The sequence below is a fragment of the Petaurus breviceps genome, unplaced genomic scaffold (assembly GCF_028583685.1).
Source record: "Petaurus breviceps papuanus isolate PSGF00001 unplaced genomic scaffold, PetGlider_PUasm1.0 185, whole genome shotgun sequence".
Classification (NCBI taxonomy): domain Eukaryota; kingdom Metazoa; phylum Chordata; class Mammalia; order Diprotodontia; family Petauridae; genus Petaurus; species Petaurus breviceps.
The window spans coordinates 4444908-4461518 of record NW_027185797.1 but is presented as its reverse complement, the minus strand read 5'-3'; the positions used below and the strand labels follow the sequence as shown (position 1 = coordinate 4461518).

General features: G+C 37.0%; 1 protein-coding gene across 3 annotated transcripts in view; it reads right to left on the bottom strand.

The window, feature by feature from the left end:
• The window catches only part of LOC138161617 (DNA topoisomerase 2-binding protein 1-like), a 54890-nt gene that overhangs the window by 4225 nt on the left and 34054 nt on the right, over positions 1 to 16611 (bottom strand). For all 3 annotated transcript variants that reach the window (XM_069088364.1, XM_069088366.1, XM_069088365.1), the window contains 7 exons: positions 13316 to 13439; positions 11484 to 11633; positions 11269 to 11371; positions 9534 to 9726; positions 7741 to 7961; positions 6274 to 6440; positions 6016 to 6127 (listed from right to left, as the gene is read on the bottom strand). In XM_069088364.1, coding sequence (XP_068944465.1) covers positions 6016 to 6127; positions 6274 to 6440; positions 7741 to 7961; positions 9534 to 9726; positions 11269 to 11371; positions 11484 to 11633; positions 13316 to 13439 — 1070 coding nt within the window. The remainder of the gene's footprint in view (positions 1 to 6015; positions 6128 to 6273; positions 6441 to 7740; positions 7962 to 9533; positions 9727 to 11268; positions 11372 to 11483; positions 11634 to 13315; positions 13440 to 16611) is intronic.

Sequence of the window (16611 nt, the reverse complement as noted above, 5' to 3'; positions counted from 1 at the left end):
GACATGACTTAGCCATGCATCACAAAACAAAAGGCAGACCTAAGACTTAACTAGGCCTTCAAAATCCCAATCCAACATTCCTTCTACTATACCACAAAGTCTTCTCCTAGGAATACAATAAAATCTCTGGTCTTCAGAAGATGCTGTCCTTGTGGTAAAGTACTTTCACTAAGACCTGTTTCATTTTGTGCAAACACTACTTTCCAAATGGGGGGAGGTAGGGAAGGGAGAAAGGACATAAGATGGCAAAAACACTTCCTGACAGTTGATATTTAGATAATTTGGGCCTATAGAATATGAATTTGGTTAGGTCAGAAAAGAGAAATCTGTGTGGAGAGCGTAGATTTGGAAATTTAGCAAACTACCAAGTACTTCAGTTTCTCTCTACTCCAAAGACCCTAGGGCCCCATCTAAAACTAACTGACATGCCTTTCAAAATGTGTGTCAGATCTGTTGAGCATACTTCATGTTTTTAAATAGAGGAAAGTTTCAAAATATATGGTTTTCACCAGTGATATAAAAGCCAAATAGAAATCAATCCCTGGGAGCCCATATTGACTTAGAAAGCCCCAAGTTAACATTATCCATGTTGTATTTTTATGTCTCTTGTTGAACATCTTCTACCTGGTTCTGGCCACTCTCAGGGGTTTTGCTGCTTGATGCCTCTGGTTCTGGGGAGTAAAAGTGTCCTGACAATTCAGTGAGTTAGGGAGAGCAGCAATACTGAAATGCTCTCTATTGGAAGTACTTCAGGGTTTCTCTATTTGAAGGACGCTCCAGGATTTCTCCCCATGACACAGCAGCATTCACCCTCTTGTCCATCATGGTTTTGGAAGCAGGTAGCATTATTTCTGTACATCATCCATTACTCTTCCTGCTGCTTGCAAATATAGCACCTATTTAACATAGTATACTTTCTACACATTGGAGCAACAACCTTGCAAAAAAAAACCAAAACCACAACCAGATAATTCTGAGGCACAGTAGTCACAAAACTCAGTTATTTTGCATTACTGACCAATAATCCAATAGATCTGTTATTTCCTTAATGTAGTTGTTTCCTCCAAAACCTTCAAGTCTGTCCATCCTGTAATTACTGTTTACATCTTTTAATAAATCCACTATAGGGGGTCAACCCAACACACTGGAGACATTCCTTGAATTCCTTGAAACATTCTTCAAATACCAGTGGAGCCAGGGAGCTGTCTGCTGGCTGTCCCTCACTCTGGCTTTTTCTGATGAATATTTCCTTGTGTGTAATGTGTCTGCAGCTTTTCAATTGCTCTGTGGGTGATCCTCAGCTTCAGTTCTTCAGACTGTGGTGTTCCGGGACTAGGCTGTCCAGTATCACAGAACAAGGTGTTTTTAGCAATGGCCCTTTGTTTCAGTGAGAAGCTTGAGGTCATTAAAATAGTTCTGCTATTTTCCAAAGACAATCCAGTCTACTCCCCCCCCCCCTTCCATTCGGGACTACTGATTGTCCAATCACAGTGCGTCCAAGATGTATGTATGGACAGAGCAGTCCTACAGGTTTTATCTATTCTATTCAACTGTTTTAACAGTCATTCTTTCTTTATCCACTTGGTTCTTCCTATGTGATTACTTGGTCCTAACTTTTTTGAATGATCTAAGGTTTGACATAATCAGCCTGTCATTTACAAATGTTAACATCTGGACCTACAGAGAATCCCTCTAATCTGGACTTTGTATTTAGATGATGAACAGATACAAAGTGAGGAATATCTTTAGTGAACACACATCTTCCTGTTTTATGCCTCATCAGCAGAGGATAAATGAATGAATTTACTTCTCTTGTTAAATCTTGCAAGGAATCCTGTATGATTCTGACAAATTCACGGGTGATCCTTTATTAGAGGAAAACCCTTTGGGTGGCATTTTGTTCTGCCAAAATAAATTTTTTTACACTCAATACACAGTGCAGAGAGATCTATTCCCTGTCTCTCAGTCAGTTCTGAGATGGTAAAGATTTTTTTTGTAGAACATTGCTTGTTCTCTCCTAATACTGTCATCAAGGAGGCCGGTCTTGTGAGATTCTCATAGCATCTCTGTAAAGGAAGTAGGTGGACGGGTTGGTCTGCACCCTCCTCTGAGTCACCTTGCAGTAATGACAAGGTCTGAGACTTTTTTCCAAGTTGTCACGATAGCACAATTTCACGTTCCTTGAGGAATGACTCTTTAGTGCCTGTGAAATTGTCTCACCTCAAATGCAGCAGCCCTCTTCTGTATTTTTGGTGTAGCTCCCACATTTTTTTCCCTCTCAGAGTCATTTCCACTTCTTCTAGTAGCACATCTAAGACAAAGGTACCTCCAGGCATCAAACTATGATCCAAAATTGGTCATCTGCCTGGACACAGACATGACTCCCATACCAATTATGAACCACAAGATCATAAATTTAGTGCCAGAAGATCACTTACGAGTTCATCTCGTCCAGTATCTCTCATTTAACAAGCCCAAAAGGGTTAAGTGCCTTTTGTAGGGTAGTATGTGACAGGTCTTGTCCAGGAAAATGCAACCAGGCTCAGTTTTTGTAATGTTATTTAGCACTCACCAGATTTGGTACTTGCTAATTCTTTTCAGGATGTAAGGTATAAAGCTTCTATAGCGTCTACATGCCTTTTGCTTACTCCTAATTCCTGAACCATATTTTCAAGCATCTTTTATTCCCCCACACCATTTTCTCCTCTGCTCACTTGGAATGATGACATTGAGTATGAAAATTTAAGTTGATTTAACTGGAGCATCCTAACAAGCTCTTTGTAGAATTATCTATCTCCTTATCTTCTAATTGATGTTGAGACATTTATTTTATTTTTATGGCAGTTTTTTTTGGGGGGGGGCACAAATACTTATGAACACTAAAATTTGAGATGATTAAATATCCCCTGCAATGCTTTTTATTGCCTTTATTTGACTCTCCAAGAACTGTAAATCATTATCCCATTTAATGCAATTCCTTTTTCTTTGGTTTCATTTATGGAGAATGACAAAATATTCAGTTCTTCATGGAGTATGTCTTCTGGATAAAGAGCTACATTTAGAGCACCAAAAGCTAAATTAATTTTTATAGATTGGTTCAAAATGGTGATTTGTACTGCCACCACTCTGCCACCATCACTACAGAAGCAGAAAAGGTCTCCACAGGACTGAGGAACATCTTGTATTTTTTTTTTTTGATGGCTTTACCATGACCAAAGCCAACTGGCCAGCAGACTGGTGATGAGTCTTTTATTTAACAAGGTAGCTCCTTAGAAATTACACAATCTTTTGCCAGAACTAAACCTAAAGATTGTTTCAACATAGTAGAACCTGGTAGAGCTTGTGTTCCACTGACAAAGTCACTAAAAAATCCAGGTTATCTTTGTCAACAAAAGGCATAGTCACAGCTATGGAGCACCAATGAGGAATGAGGCACTGAGTGAATTTTTCATATTGATAAAGTCCTTTTAAATGCTAGAAACTGTTTTAAGAACAACTCTGAATGACTGAGTCAGACTATTATAAATACCCAAATTAACTACAAATGTTCTATGAAGGAAGATACTATCTGCATCCATAGAAAGAACCCCTCCCCCCATGTCTAATGCTAGCCATCTCAGGGTGAGTAAATTACATGATAACTTTGTTGTATGTTTAAAAGAATTAAAATCAGAAAAATAATGCCCAAATTTTTTAGCTTTAAGCACTTTTGGTAGGAATCTTCCTAAAATGTACTACAGACTTCATACTTACTACATACACTTCAACATGAGATATGGAACATAGTTTAACTTTTTGATGACTTGAAATTCAACTGGATACTTCACTACTGCAAGACAATCCTTTTATTCCTGTACCTTAATTGATTCTCTATGCCACTTTCCCAGAGGTTGTTTCAAACCTTTTCTTTTAAGTCTAGTGCATTCCCCTCCCTCCCCCCGCTAAAACCCCCATGATGCCATCTCTCATTCTTTCTTCCTTTACTCCTGTCTCTAAGGAAGAGATGAGCCTTCTTGCCACAGCCAGCCCTTCTATGGTCATCAATGATCCTCTATCCTTTTCTTCCTTTTATCCAGCAGATTGCCCACATTCATTGCCCTTTCCATTTTAATCTTCAGTTTCTCCCTCTTGACTGGTTCCTTTCCTTCTGCCTACAAACATACCCGAGTCTCCCTTATCGCTTCAAGCTGTCATACTGTCTTTATCCTTTTCCCAGCCAACTCCTGGAAAAAGCCATCTGCGCCAGTTGCCTCCATTTCTCTTCTCATCCCTTTGCAATCTGACTCTCAACCTCATGACTCATCGAGACTGCTCCCTCCAAAAGTTACTGATATGAATAACCTGATCTGATCTTACAGCTTTTTTTCCCCAAATTACATACTGCATGAACTCCCAGTAGCATTTGACAGAGCTGATCCCTCTCTCCTGTATATTTTGTCCTCGAGGGTTTTTGTGACGTTGCTCTCTTGGCTGTCCTGAGTGCTCTGCAGTCTCCTTTGGTGGTTCTTTATTCATTTGCTATCCCCTAACTGTGGGTATACTCTTAATGTTTTATCCTGGGTCTTTTTCTCTTCACTTTCCATATATTCTATATATATTCCATATATATGATCCAAATCATCCCCAAATCTGTACATCAAGTCCTAGTTTCTTTCCTGAGTCACATACTTCTAATGGCTTCCTGATTATTTCAAAATGGATGGCTGAGTAGCCATCTCAATCTCACTAGGTCAAAATAACTCATAATCTTCTCCCTACCTAAGGTATACCACCTGTGAATTTACATATTTCTGTTCAGGATAACACTATCCTTCCAACCACCCAGGTTAGTCTACCCACCCATCACCCCTCATATCCAGTACTTTCCAAGATCTTGTTATTTCTACCTTCACAACATTTTTTTTACTAATCATCTCCTTCTTCCCCTTTCTTTGTCCTCACATAAGACACCACCCTAGTTCAGGTCTTCATCACCTCTGGCCCATATTATTATAACAGCCTTCTAACTGGCCTCCCCTGCCTCTTCTTCTTTTCCTGAAGTGCACATCTGACAATGTGACTCCTACTCAAAAGACTCTAATCTCTCCCTCAAATATGAACTCTTGTGGCTTTTAAATTCCTTTATAACTAGCCTACAACCTGCCTTTTCTACCTTATTTTACATTATTTCCCTTTCTACATTGTATAATCCAGTTAAACTGGCTTCCTTACTGTTCCTTACATGACCCTTAATCTCCCATCTCTGTACTTTTACAGGGGCTGTTTCCTATGTCTTAACTGTGGTCCCACTGCACCACACCTCTACCTCTTGGAATCTCTTGCTTCCTTCAAAATTCTATTTAAGCACCACCTTCTCCATGAAGTCTTTCCTCATTTCTCACTGGCCCCTAAGGCCCTCCCACTTTTTTTTTACTTTATTGTGAATACATTTGAATATAACCTCCTGGAAGGCAAGTGCCATTTTATCTTTTGTCACTGTACCCAGCACATAGTGAGCACTTAATAAAGATTTCTTGATCGACTCACTCCAGGCTGTCATTCTTAGACACCATTACTCTAATTTGTAGCTTGCCCCACTGTATGGTGATAAGTTTTCAGTTCCTCCCTCAAAAACCAGATTCTAAGCTGTTATTTCTTTTGCCTAATAACATTTCCTCCTCCCATCATTTATTTTACTTTGCAGTTTCTAAACCAATGTAGTATAGGAGTCCTGACGACTAAGCTTGTTTGAGAATTATGTTAAAAACAGTCAAAGTATAGAGTTTTACTACTGGGACTTCAAAGCTGCTATTTCAAGTTCTCTAGAGAGCTGAGGTTGCTAAGTGGTTAAGTACTTTGACACCATGACCAATGGACTAGTAAACACATTCTGGTCCTAGCTATGATTTGACTCATTATATGGCATACACATTACTTTTTCCACTCCAGTTTTTCTGGCTAAAAACAGTTAGCAATGTTTAACTACCTAAGAAAACTATTATGTAGGCTTTTACGGTTTAACAAAAGTATCGTTACCTAATTCCTCAATTAGATGACAATAATCAATTCGCTCCTGAGGATTAAGAGATGATAGCTGAAATCGGTATTGTTTTTCTAATTCTTCATGTGTCTCCTCTGCCTGTACTGTCTGAAATGAAACAATTTCTGATTTAGAAAATATTCACATTGTAAGCATATGTATATTTAGCACATTTCTTTAAAACTGACTGATAGCTTACTGAATATTTAAAACAAATCATATTATCATGCTGGGAACGTATTTTCTAGCTTTACCTTTTCTTTGGGGTGAGGAGCCACAGGTGGGTTAGCTAGGGGGAAAGCAATGCTGGGGGCTTGTGGCGTAGGGATGAGGTAGCTGTCTTTTACTGTAGTTTCCAGGTCTTCACAAACTGGCTGTTTTGGGACCTCAGTTACACGCACATCTCTTGGATCACAGACCACTGAGGGGAAATAAAATGCAGCAGTAGGATATTTGAATACAACAAAAATAAATTCTGAGAAATATATTCACCTTAAAACTAAGGGGAGTTAAAAGTACAAATAACAGAGATTGCCACCATGTCTCAGGGATTAAAAAAAATAATTTTGTCAGTTTTAAAGGAACAAAGTTTTTTCTTTTTTCTAAATTTCTGTCTTACATTGTTGTAGAATAATTCCAATCTGAAAAAAGGAAAAGGAATTTATAGTGAGAACATTATTAGAGAAAAATACTATATATAAGAAAGTATTACAGGAAGAAAATACAAGCAAAGCTCTTCAGTGAAAGAAACAAACTGAAATTTAGATGATAAAAACAGTAGAGATGACAGGAAGAATATAAAGATGGTACTGAGAAATAAAACAATCTGTTTTTGTCAAAGTCAGAAGGAAGAGAATCACGAAGGATTCTCATGCCCATCAGACACCAATTTTTTTTTTTTTTTAAGCAATCAGGGTTAAGTAACTTGCTCAAGGTTACACGGCCAGGTGTTTCTGGGTGGGTGCTAAGTGTCTGAGCCCGGGATTCGATCTTCAGGTCATCCTGACACTGGAGCTGGTGCTCTTATTTGCTGTGCTACCTGGCCGCCCCTCAGACACCAATTTTGAGAGAGAGGATCGTGCTTGAGATGTTTTTCCAAATTCCAACTTCATGAGGGCTTTAGTAATGATTCAAAATTGAATGTGCACTTGGATATGGTAGCTTCAGATGGCAATAGCACTTTAATTTTGCCTATACTGTAAGGACTGTTTTCCAGTTCACCCAAGATTTAGATCAGGCTTTCTGCTTACAACTCCAGAAATTTGTGAATATGTGTTTCTTGCATGTTATTTGTCAAAAATGTAACCCCTTATTCAAGTAGCTTAATCTCAAGCAAAAATAATGGCTATCTCCCAATATATTTTAGAGCAATTTCAAAAGAAAAAAAAAAACCACATTATAGTTTAAGATCTTTATAGCTAATTTTTAACTTTTATGTTGTAACATATAAAAAGAAGCTTAAGTAAAAAATAAGAAAATTAGACAAAGGCATAATATTGAGAGGAAAGGCAAGGACAAAGATAAAATCAACAAAATGAACTATCATTCTTATGAAATCTCTCAAATATTTATGAATTATTTTAAAGTTTAAAGCTGCACAATAAACATAAAATGCTTTTCATTTCCTTTAAAATTCCATATTACTACCATAAGCTATTTGATATTTTTAATAAGTAAAAACCACCCTTATTAAATGCATTAATATAATTCTCTTTCACTACCATGTTCAGCAATTGCAGAACCATGCAAAGATTCCTGGAAGGGCGAGTCTTCCAAATTCTTTATGTTAGTTTGAAGTTCAGAATACTGCGTAGGGCAGATGGGCCACTGAAAGTTGCTGGCCAACCTGGCTCTCTCCTCTCGTGCTGTAGGATCATCCCAAATGATCTGTTCACTCTGGGAGGGCTCTGTATTGATATCAGCAAAGGCTTGACGAGACTGCCTAAGGAATACAGGTAGACAGTGATGTTCAAACTACCTTTGCAATGGCAAAACTCATCTTTTCAAAATTCCTAACTCCCATGAAGATTAGCTCCTCTTGGAATTTAATTTCCTGAACTTGTGCTATTCAAACAGTATTAAACACAATTTGTTCTAGTGTCTTAGGAAGAGTTAATATATGCCCTACAGGTAATATTTTTAAAAAAGCATTTTGCTGAGGTGTTTAGACTTTAACATGACTGACAGGTTTCTTTTTCTTTTTTGTGGGGGAGGAAAGAACACCCCTTTCCCTGCCCCATGGAGAATGAACCTTCTCTTGTGACCAAAAAAAAAAAAACAATTAAGTAAAAAAAAAAAGTCAGTTATATTGAAATCTGATCATGTATATAATACTGTCTGTTTTAGATGTGTCCCATAGGTAATTTTTCAGTAAACTGTAGTAGTTACTCCACCAATAATGGTATGTATTCACATTATTACCATATATATGAACAATAACAATTTAATGCAAGCATTTATTAAGTATCTGTGTGTCAGGTACTGTGCTAGCAGGGAGGCAGACAAAAACAAAATCATTTTCTTCCCTCAAGGAGTTTGCATTCTAGCAAATGAAAAAACATATATGTGGATAAGTAAATACAAAGTAAATTTACTTTTAGGGGTAGGGAAGAGAACAGAAGAGGCCACACTGATAACAACTGGGGAATGAGAAAAGGTCTCTTTCAGAAAGTGTTACTTGAGGTGAACCTTGAAAGGAGCCAGGGACTCCAAGGTGGGAGAAAGAGCATTTCAGGAATGAAGGGGTAGGGTGGGGGAGGGAGGAACAGGTACAGAAGAGATGGGAGTAAACTCTCACAGATGGGGTAAATTGTCAACCAGGTCAACTTGGGTAGTATATAGAATGGGAATCCACTTTTCTTAATGCTGTCTAGAAATGTAATGAGAATACTTTAGGTCCTAGATTAAGAAAACTACCATCCTATTTACTGTGAGTCCTGAAAGTTTTAGTTTACCTCATAGGCACAGAAATGTTGAGAAGATTTCATTCTGACTCACCCCAATAGAATAATTATTGAATGGTATTAGAAATAATTTTTAAACAAGCAAGGGACTTGTTCAGTCATCATCATTTAGTAAATGATATGCCAATAATGACAAGATAATGCTGACTAGAGTAAATTAAATTTCTTTTCTCTAAGTAATATAATGTTGAACACTAATAATAATAGTAAACATTTATATGTTTCAAGTTCTTTGTATTTAAAGGTCTTAAATTTCTATGATGCTTGCCAACTCTTAATATGTATTATCTTATTCTGTCATCAGAACAATCCAGTGAAGTAAGTACTATTATTATCCCCATTTTACAGATGAAATGGAGGTGAGAGATGACTTGCCTAGGGTCACACAGCTAGTGTCTAAAGCAGTATTCTAACTCAGGTCTTTGTAACTCTAAGTACAACTCTCTATCCACAACACCATGCTGCCTTCCTAAAATGCTAACACATAAACAGATGAGAAAAACCTGTAGCTCTTCCCTTCCTCCAAGGGCCTCCCTTCATGAGCCAGATACCTTAATGCTTCTAGGACTCGACTGCGGCCACTTCGTGCAGACCGGACGCTATCAGGAGTTGAAGAAGAACTGTCACAACCATTTCTGGAAAGGGAATTCCTTTGCCCTTGGATTTTTACTACTGATGTGGCAGACATTATCTCCTGCAGCTGCTTTTGGAAGCTCTTTCTCATTTCCAGAGTCTGTGTTAGACCTTGGAATAACAAGAGAATCAGCACTTAAGTTTGTGTTTTAGTTCCTTTTTTCTTTTTCTCAAATGGGGTTTGGAATATGTTTACACTCAGGCTCTGGCTAGGCACAAATTCATTTATTAAGCATTTCTTCAGCATCTACCTCAATAGTATCATAGAATTAAGCCTGGATGAAACCAGGAAGATCATCCTTCCAGCCCCTTCATTTATAGATGGAGAGGCTTGTCGGATGACTGGCTCCACACCACACCAAATTCCAAACCAAGAATACTCATTTCACTGCAGTATGGCATCAGGTGCTGGGATACAAAGAAGCAGAAACTCTTGCCTTTTAGGATCTTCACATCCTTTGAAGGCACATATAACACATGTAATAATCACAACACATAAAGTACAGGAATTGCTCTCCTCCCTCTGAAATCTCATCCCATTTCTTCCTTCTTGGTTAAATAGGGACATTTTATCTCCCCAGTTCTGTGAGGACAAGAATAATGCTACCTTTAGCATCCAGCATGGCAGCTGCTCTCTTAAGAGTTGTGGAAGAACAGCGTGATGAGTGAATGGATACATAAATGATAGGTTAGTCCAAAGTAAAGACTGAGGTAATCCAATAATAAGTAAATGTTAGCCTAATTAAAAGCAGGTAATCAACAATAAAGATCATCATGGATTTGGAGCTGGCAAGGGACTCAAGGTCACCTCATCAAACCTTCATCTTATAACTGGGGAATCTGAAGCTCCTGGAGGTGACATGACCTGGCCAAACAAGTGGCATAGCCAGAAGCCAAGGCATCTGACTCTAAATCCAGTATTTTGTCCGTTTCTTTTTTTTCCCCATAATAAAATGAATGGACATTTTATTAATTTTTCTATGTCCCTCAACACTTAATTCCGCCCCTCCCCCCACCAATTAACAAGCTTATTATCTCTTCCTTTTCCCATTTCACCATTACCCTTGGAGGTCCACATCTACAGTAATCTAATTCAATCTATAGACCTAGTACAGTACCATGAGGAAGGAAGCACCTAAAAATGTTTATTTTTCAAAATAATTCAAATGTTTAAAAAGCACAAATTTTGTCTGAAAGCCCTTTCCTCAAAACAACCCTGTGAGGTAGGTAGTTCTAAGAGTATTATCCCCATTTTACAGATGAAGAAACAGGCACTGAGAGGTTGTGACTTGCCAATGGAAATAAAGTTAGTTCCTTAAAGTGGCATTTGGACCTGTGTACTTGGTACATATTAGGCAAAAGGTTTGCAGATATATTTGGCAACGTGAAGAGAAGATGGCCTTTGTTCATTCACGGAAAAAGGCATTTTGAATGAAACATTTATATCATCCTTTACATTGCTCTAATATTTCAAGGATCTCTGTTTTTCTCTAAGTATTCCCTTCAACAACATAGATCCTGGGCAGTCTTTTAAAAGATACTGCAGCCAAAAAATTCATTATCTGGCAGACCTACTGGTAATTCTTTACATAAAAACAATATAAAAAATACCTTTGTAACTTATGACTATAGATGGGAAAATGAAAATTTTACCTCCTTTGGGAATATTTGGTATTTCTCCATTTGTACCTGCTACTTCTTTCTGATCAATGGTCATATCTTCATCATTTCCTTCCAAAGATAAATGAAGAAGAGGCTATTGGGGGAAAAAATGCAATTTCTCAAAAGAGACCATTATTGTATATATCTTTTGTATACTGCATTATACATTCATCCTAGGTGTTAAATGTGTGGTCTACATTAAATACCTCCTCATCCTCTTTGGTCATTTTACTGGTTGATGGAGACCGACTGCTACAAAATCTGCTGTCTGGCATTGCACTTATATCCAGGCTCATTTTTGGATTGTAAGTATGTGGATAAAGAGATTCAGGAAGACGCCTGTATTCTTGAGCACTCTGCCAACATAAACACAGTCTTAATAAAATTGAAAAATTTTAACAGACCCACAATGTTATAAAAGATAATATGCTTATCTAAATATTTCATGTCTTAAGATTAGAACAAAAAACATCTACGAGCCTATGGTCTTGAAAGCTTACATGAAATGTCTCCACGATGAAAGCAAATTTAACTGTTCTCTTTTTTTTTTAAAGGGAAAATCATCCACTGAAGTACTAAATCTAATTCCATTGTTATTGTTACTGTCACTGGCACAGGAGTGCTTCTTCATATCAAACTAATATACTGAACCAATTCTCAACAAACTATTAAGAAATAAACTTAATTTTTTTCACCTGTGCAGCTTTTAACTTGTGAGCAGAACCTCAGGTAAAAGGGGATCTACCAACGAAGAACTAAGAAATAAGGTTTAAGCTTGTGACTCAACTCAATGAAAGAATATAATGATTAATAATCATAATTAATATACTTATTAGTAGTATATTACTTACTGTGTGCCAAGCAGTGCTATTGTGCTAGATGAGCTTCAAAGCTTAGATAAAAACATGGCTCCTGCTTTCCCAGAGTTTATAGTCTTCCATAAATACTATGATATATATGGCTATGATATATTATATAAGTACCAGGGGAGGCTTATACCAAGGAGGAAGATTTGGAAAGGCATGTCTAGCATTGAGTCAGCTTTCAGGAGTTAATAATTTAATAGGGAGAAACTGTTTATTCCAAACAAGAAAAACAGCATATCTAGCTGAACTATAGAATGAAGGGCAGAGAATATGACATCAGGCAAGAAAACTATGGCAATGTCAGATTGTCGGGACGTTAACTGTAGGCAAAAGAGCATATATTTAATCTCAGAGATGCTCAGAGTTGGAGAACTCAAATTCCAACAAATCACCCCCCCACCCCATACTACCCTCCCTTTTCTCCCAAGTAATCTAGCCTTTGCTTAAAGACCTTAACGAGACTGGAAAACTCCCATTAGATTGGGTTTCTTGAGAATGAGAACTGTTTTTTTTGCCTTTCTTTGATTCTCTAGCACAATGTCTGGCACATGTAGTTGGCACTAAATAAATGGCTATTAACTGATGACTGACAGGGAGGACTCTACCTTCTTAGGCAGCCCAACTGACTTCTGAGTAGCCCTAACGGTTAGAAAACTTTTTTTTTACTTCAAAGCTTAAATTTGCCTCTTTGAAACTTCTATCCTTTATTTGGAAGAAAATGGGAAATGCATGACTTTTGTGCACATAAGATGAATTTATTAGTGAAAAAATGGATGGACTAAAGACTCAGGAAAAAGTTGTGAAGAGTTTATTACCATACCTCACAGGTCAGTGGTCAAATTGGTAGTAGGATGGGGGCAATAAGAATAAAAAAGGAGGAGAAAGTGGTGAGAGATGATGTTTAAGCGAAGAGAAGGCAAAGCAAGGGAAGAGTCAAAGAGAACACCAAAGTTACAGACAAGGGACACTGGATGGTCTGTGGTATATAGCATGATTAGGGGGAAAGATAAGCTTTTTGGGGGACCAGAGTTTTAAAATGTCAAATAATTACTCATGATAATCATAAAAGCTGATCATCAAACACACTTATATTTAGTTGAAATTTGGTGTTACTTCGGAATAAGTTTTGTTTATATTTCTGTTTAACCGAAAGGGAGAAAAATGTTACCTACTTCTAAAAGCCAGTGCTCTGAAACAATGTGTATCCCTCTTTCTTTAACAGCCTTATACTCTCGATTAGTATCATTTGGTCGCCCTTGATAGATGAAATGCGTCACCGTTTCATCGAAACTCCATCTACAATACAGGCAATGAAATATAACTAAAAGAAGACACACAAACCAGTTTAATACCATTGCTGCTTGGAATATGGGAATACTTTTACATTCCAGAAACAAAGAAAACTTAAAACTTAAAAACTACATAACAACTTAAATGAACTGACTGACACTCTCTTAACTTCTGACCTAAGGAAAAATCTTTCACAAGTGTAGCAGGCAGATCTACTTATAAAAGTTCAAATATATCAAAGAAAAAAGGGAACATTTAAAATTATTCAAAACAAGACATTTTTTTTTCCTTCATGGATGCTTGATAATAAAAATTTCCTTCATTTCCCTTAGCTCTAGATTTAAAAGTTAAAGATTCTCCCTATATAGGGGCGACCAGGTGGCTCAGCAAGTAAGAACACCAGCTCCAGTGTCGGGATGACCTGGGGATCAAATCCGGGCTCTGATACTTAGCACCACACCCAGAAATAACTGGCCGTGTAACCTTGAGCAAGTTACTTAACCTCGATTGCTTTAAAAATAAAAAAAAAATAAAAAAGATTCTCCCTATAACTTCCATCATAAGATATCTGCATATTGACAAAGTCTTTACTATTAAGGTGAAAACGCAAATTTAAATTGGTCATATGAGTAACCAAAGCAAAGAACAGAGTTTGTGCTCTGTAATTGTCTGGAAAATTTACCTCAATCCCTAAACCACCACTGTGATAAAAAGGCTGTGAAATCTCTGTTTTAAAGTAGAGATTACTCTTCCAAACAGGTGAAAGTGTTCTACATGTCTGGAGTGCACTCGTTCCTTTTCTCTGCTTCCTAGAGTCCCTCTCTTCCTTTCAGAAACAGTTCACTCAACATCTTCTTTATGGTCCGTTCCTGGTTCCCCAACTACTAATGTTCTTTAACTACTTTGTATATATTTGTATTTATTAACTTTATATTTATGCTATATATGTTTTAATATGTAGCTCTCATCTCCTCCCCTAGAATCTAAGCTCCTTGCAAGTAGAAACTGTTTCATTTTTTTGTACTTTTAAGCCCAGCAGCACATTTCAGACACTTAACACTTGCAGATTTGACAGACTGGTTCAAACATTCCTTTGCCTCAAGACAAGGGTTTGGAGAAGATCATCTCTTAAAGCCTCTTCAAATCTATGCTTCTAAAACACAAAACACTCTTTTAAATGAGTAAACTGCCTATTTTGGGAACTCATAATCAATTTCCATTAAAGGCTCTTTGTTCCTGTTTCTATTTAGATATTTTTAAGGCTAAGGAAAAACATGGTATTGAGTATGACAAAAGCTAATTCAGGAAAACGGGACCAAGATGGTGGAATAGAAGGAAATAGTAGAGATCACCACTACACAAGACTACTACTAAACAACTCATCCCTTAGATAATCAGGAAATAAGATCTAGATCCCTTTAGGGATGAAAGTGAAAGGTTTCAGACTCAACATAAAAATGGAAATAAAGTTGTTCCTCACTGGTCTCGGCAGGAAGAAATTCTTAAAATTGAAACCAACAGACTTCATGGCTAAAATTAGAACAAATAAAACCTCCAAAACCTAGGCACAAAGGAAAAAATCCACCTTCACATTGGAAAAAAACAAAACAAAACCCCCCAAACCAAACAAACTTATGTGCTGGATTGTAATTAAAGATTATGAAAAGAACATCAGAAAAAGATCTCCAGTAGGCCTTTCCCATCAGAGAGGATGGCATCCTTAGCTTTGACTGAAGATTAAAGAAAAAGCTTCCCTTTCCTCTTTCTCCTCATCCAAAGAAAAGGGTTTCAACTAAAACTAATGACAGAGTTTCTACAGGGAAGAAAAAGGCTTAAAGACCATAAGGGAAGGAAACGTCCTTAACTTCACTTGATCCTCAGAGTAGGGGAGACCTAGAATTCAAATCCTAAGGTATGATAAGCACAAAAACGAATAAAGAAAAAAAGGATTTAACATCAAAGGATTAAATTTGTATATGAATATAACAGAAAATAATCTGTGCTGAACCCCAGGGTTGCAAAAACAGAAAAAGGAAGTAAAAAAGAGTTGCTGATAAACTGCAACACTTTGTATAGAGCTCTGAATGTTCTCAAAAACATAATGTCTTCAGGATAAGAAAAGGACTTAAGTTGCTATTATGTCAACTGGGAGAACAATGTTTGATAAAGAAAAGAAGCCAGAGTTATTTGATCAAAGGTATGAAAATTGGGGCAATTTAGGAGAAATTTTGCAGTCTCTTGCAGGTTGCCTGTTCATGCACATTCAAAGTGATTCTTACTACAAAATTCCTTAAAAACTTTTATCTTTTCTCCTCACTTTATCTTTCCCATTAAATCTCCCCTTTCTCAAGTTTTCCTATTTTTGTTGAAGGCATACCAGTTCAGGTTTCTGGGCCATTACAGAGATGACTAAAATATAAACCTGGAAGAGGATAGTAACTAAAAAATATCTATAATCAGAACCTCAAAGAAAAGAAAAAAAAAACTGTACTCACAAGAACAATTTAAGTTTCTGGAGAATTGATGAAGGAAATTAATAAAAAATATAAAAGAAATGAAAGCTATGGAGGAAAGAATTGGTAAAGGATCAAGAGCCTAATAGAAGAGTTAGTATAAAATCCTTTCCTAGTGACAAATTCCCTAAAAATCAGAATAGTCCAAATGGAAATGAATGATTTCATGAGACAAGAATTATTAAACCAAAGTCAAAAGAATGAGGAAACAGAAGGAAATGTAATATCTCTCATATCAAAAACAATTGATCTGGAAAACAGATCAAGGAGAACTTAAACAATTGATCTGGAAAACAGATCAAGGAGAATCATAGGAATACCCGAATCCCATGACAAAAAAAAAAACCAGGATGTCACATTTTAAGAAATCTTTAAAGAAAATTGCTCAGAAATATTAAAACAAGGGGGCAATGTAAAAAGGGAAAGAATCCAATAATCTCCTGAAAGAAATCTTGACATGGAAACTACTGATATGAAAATTCTTAGCAATATCACTGCCAAAATCTTAAACTTCCAATGAGATGCTTAGGAAAGTAGAAATAAGAACTGGCAGCTTACTGGATAGCAGGGTGAGAGAGAATGAGAAGTCCTCCTGGATAACACTCATCTTGCTAAGCCAGGAGAGTGGAAGAATGGTGGTGCCTTCAAGAAAAACAGGAAAATCT